This window comes from Rattus norvegicus, chromosome 11 (assembly GCF_021556685.1).
Source record: "Rattus norvegicus strain SHRSP/BbbUtx chromosome 11, alternate assembly SHRSP_T2T, whole genome shotgun sequence".
Taxonomy (NCBI): Eukaryota; Metazoa; Chordata; class Mammalia; order Rodentia; family Muridae; genus Rattus; species Rattus norvegicus.
Genome location: NC_141544.1, coordinates 41,849,158 through 41,852,690, shown reverse-complemented (window position 1 = coordinate 41,852,690; position 3,533 = coordinate 41,849,158). Strand labels below are relative to the sequence as shown.

The window sequence follows — 3,533 nt, the reverse complement described above, 5'->3', positions numbered from 1 at the left end:
ACAAATCTAGGCTTTTTTTTTTTTTTAAGTAATCTTCCTGATGAATAGGTTTGTTCTGCGATATGTCTGGATTTGACAACTGTGTGTGGAACAAACAGCCGTGGGTATATAGCTGGAGATGAAGTTGTCAATTTGAGAGGCAACAGAGCAGGAGAAACGCCTTATTACATATCAAAATATCCCCACCACATGTCGATGATGTAATGCTCTTGGTAATGAGGCATTTTATTCAGTGTTTGAAGTGTGTGTATTTTCGCTGTTCAACCGTTTCTCCTTACAAAAATCAAAACAATAAATTCAAGCACATTCTAAATAGAACATTTAAGCCATCTCAAGTGTTTTAACGAGAAGGGGGGGCCTTTGTGTGTCAGGAGATGGCAGAGCAATGAGTTGCTACGTTACAAACAATACCTAAGATGACACAAAGGAAGGGTATGTGCATGACTTGTCACTTGCTCCGGCCAGAGTACGTATAAAAACCTCCCCCGCACGGGCTCACACTCACACTCAAGATCTTTTCCTTGAACAGCAATCCATAACTACTGCTCTTGACACCATGAGCTACTACGGCAGCTACTACGGAGGCTACTACGGAGGCCTGGGCTCCGGCTACCGAGGCTTTGGAAACCTGGGTTACGGCTATGGCTGTGGCTGTGGCTTTGGAGGCCACGGATATGGCTCTGTCTATGGCAGATACGGATATGGCTACCGCCGCCCATTTTATTACGGAGGATATGGATTCTCCCGCTTCTACTGAAATGCGTTCCAGCGGAACCAGCATCTTAACTTTAAGAACATGACAGCAAACATGATAAAAACTAAATTAGATGAACATACTTACTGTGAACCAAATCAAGAAGAAAACAATTTAACATCTGAGCCTTTGAGGCGACCATTTAACGTGTCAGCCTTTGAGAGAATGCTTACCATCTTGTAATTCTCCATATGATGCCCCCTTATTTCTTTTCAGTCTTAAATGTGGACTCTTTGATCTTTTGCAATAAATTATCCTAACTTAGAACTGTGTTTATGGCTCTTGTGTTAATAACCTTTTGTAATATACTTGGTAATATATTTAGACTTTGCTCAATGTTGACACTATCATGAACCTAGATAGGAAACCACTTAAAATATTTGAGGGGCCAAGGAGGTGTCTCAGTGGATGAGGTGAATGAGAGTCCTAGACAAGTTTGTTCACTGCACAACTACTAGGATCTGAGTTTTAATCACTAGGATATATGTAAGCCGGTGTAGTGACCCACATTTATAGTCACAGTGATGGATTAGGGGTAGAATGAGGAGAAACTCTAGAGCAGTGATTCTCAACTGGGGGGTTGCCAGCCCTTTGAAGGGAATCAAGTGTTCTTTTCACCAGGGTCGCCTAAGCCCATCAGAAAACACAGATATTCACATTATGATTCCAAATGGTAGCAAGCAAATTTATAGTTATGAGGAAGCAGTGTTGAGGGTCACCGCAACATAAGGCACTGTATTAAAGGGTTGCAACATTGGTAAAATCATGGGGTCCTTTGCTTGAGAAAATGAGCTATAATAATTGCCAACTCCAAAGTTTATTTTTAAAAATAATTTTGAAATAATGAGTAAAATAAATAAATAAAAATAAATTTGAAAGACACAGAATCATTTTCTGAACAACACTTTTCCTCTGATAAAGAGGCCCTCCTCTTTCCAGATCAGAATACAAATGACACTAGTAAGTTTGATGAAGTCATAATTTTACATGAAACAGTATCATTCCTAAGTGGTTAATGGCAGTATTCCCTGAAGAAACATTATATCTAAATAGGATCAATTTGAATACAAGATTTGCCACTCCTAGCATATTAGTATTTTATCATATTTATTCCACCAATTGTCAGGTTGCATTGACTTAAGATAAAATTAAGCTGTAGGACACTTTCCTAAGACATAATATATTATGGGCACATCAGTTCCCAAAGAAGAAACGATCTGGCTGGGTGACATCATTAAAATATTTTGATTGATTTGTAATTTCTATAGCTTCTAATTGACTAAATGAGAAATAAGTATTCACATGAGTCACTGTATATGTTATCTCAAAATAAGACAAGTTTTAAAGACACTAGACAAAGAAATGAAAATAACACATGAGACCCAATAGTGTATAAATCTGGACAACAATATAACTGTATAAGATAAACATAATAATATATTGAATATAATCATTTTCAGAAGTCACTTTAAGGGCCAGCAGGAGCTTTCAGTGAAGAATGTCTGTTGCCAAGTCTGACAGCCTGATCTTGATCCTTGGAACCCACCTGGTAGAAACAGAAACCAGAAAACTATCTCCTGAAATGTTTCCTCTTTTCACTCACTAGTCATGGCATGGGCATTCTCTCTCTCTCTCTCTCTCTCTCTCTCTCTCTCTCTCTCTCTCTCTCTCTCTCTCCCTCTGTCTTTCTCTGTCTTTCTGTCTCTCTCTGTCTCTGTCTCTGTCTCCCTCCCTCCCTCCTTTCCTCCCTCCTTCAAATGCATATAGTAGCAAAATGAAAAGAAATCAATTTATTACAAAGAAATCATTTTAAAGTGAATAATATTATTCTGAGGAATTTTTTTTCAGAAAATCTTCTCAAGATCTCTGCAGAAATATCTCCTATAAATCAATGATAGGACATTCCAAAACTCAATTAAAAATGAATAAAATACTCGATCATGAAATTCCAAAAATAGAATAGCAAAAGTTGCCATTACTCAATTCTTCAAAAGAATGGTATCTTAAAATGTGTAGACAAATGGGTGGAACTAGAAATAAAATTACCCTAAATCAGGTAACCCAGACCCCGAAAGACAAACATGGTTGCACTCACTTATAAGGAATATTAGCTGTAAAGTAAAAGGCATCATGCCATAGTCCATAAGCTCAGAAAATAAGTAATAAGGAGGGCTTTAGGTGATGCAAGGATATCTTGGGGAAGGGAAAATAGAATAGATTTTCAGAGTGGATTGGGGTGTGTGGAGTTAGGAACAGGAGAGATAGCATGTGGGTGAGAAAGGGAGAATATACTAGGAGAAACTGAAATTAGGGGTGGAATTTCAGGGGCAAGGTAGAAACCTAGTTGTAAAAGAATTATCTCTAATATAAGTGTAAGTAGTGAGTTAATCTGGCAGCTATATTTCTTTACCTTATGCTAGAAGACTTATTTAAAACTGCATCCCAGTAGCTGAGCAGTTAACTGTTCTACCATAACCTCCTATGCTCATCTGACTACCTCTCAGTTCCATCCCATGATACTTGGATATTATTATTGATCTGGCTCCTTGGGCTTCAGGTGTATTTCCATGACCCCCCCTCTCTCCCCCTCCCTCTCTGGAACTCTTCCTCATGGCTCCAATTCCTCCATTCTCCCAGCTGCTCTGATCTCCCTCTCTCCCTCTCTCCTTCTCTCCCCTCCCTCTCTCTCCCTCTCTCCCTCCCTCCCTCTCCCTCCTATCAGGATGGCTGGTAGACATCTTGCCCTATACTCAGTTTTGCCCATCCACTGGATGATCAG

General features: G+C 39.1%; 1 protein-coding gene across 1 annotated transcript; it reads left to right on the top strand.

The window, feature by feature from the left end:
- Positions 1 to 556: 556 nt before the first annotated feature.
- Positions 557 to 757, top strand: Krtap19-5 (keratin associated protein 19-5). Its single transcript, NM_001195612.1, has one exon. It carries the CDS (start codon positions 557 to 559, stop codon positions 755 to 757), a length of 201 nt encoding a protein of 66 aa, NP_001182541.1.
- The last annotated feature ends 2,776 nt before the right edge of the window (positions 758 to 3,533 follow it).

What these genes read in the sequence shown, in the direction of transcription:
- Krtap19-5 (NM_001195612.1), top strand. Translation starts at nt 557, where the DNA reads ATGAGCTACTACGGCAGCTACTACGGAGGCTACTACGGAGGCCTGGGC.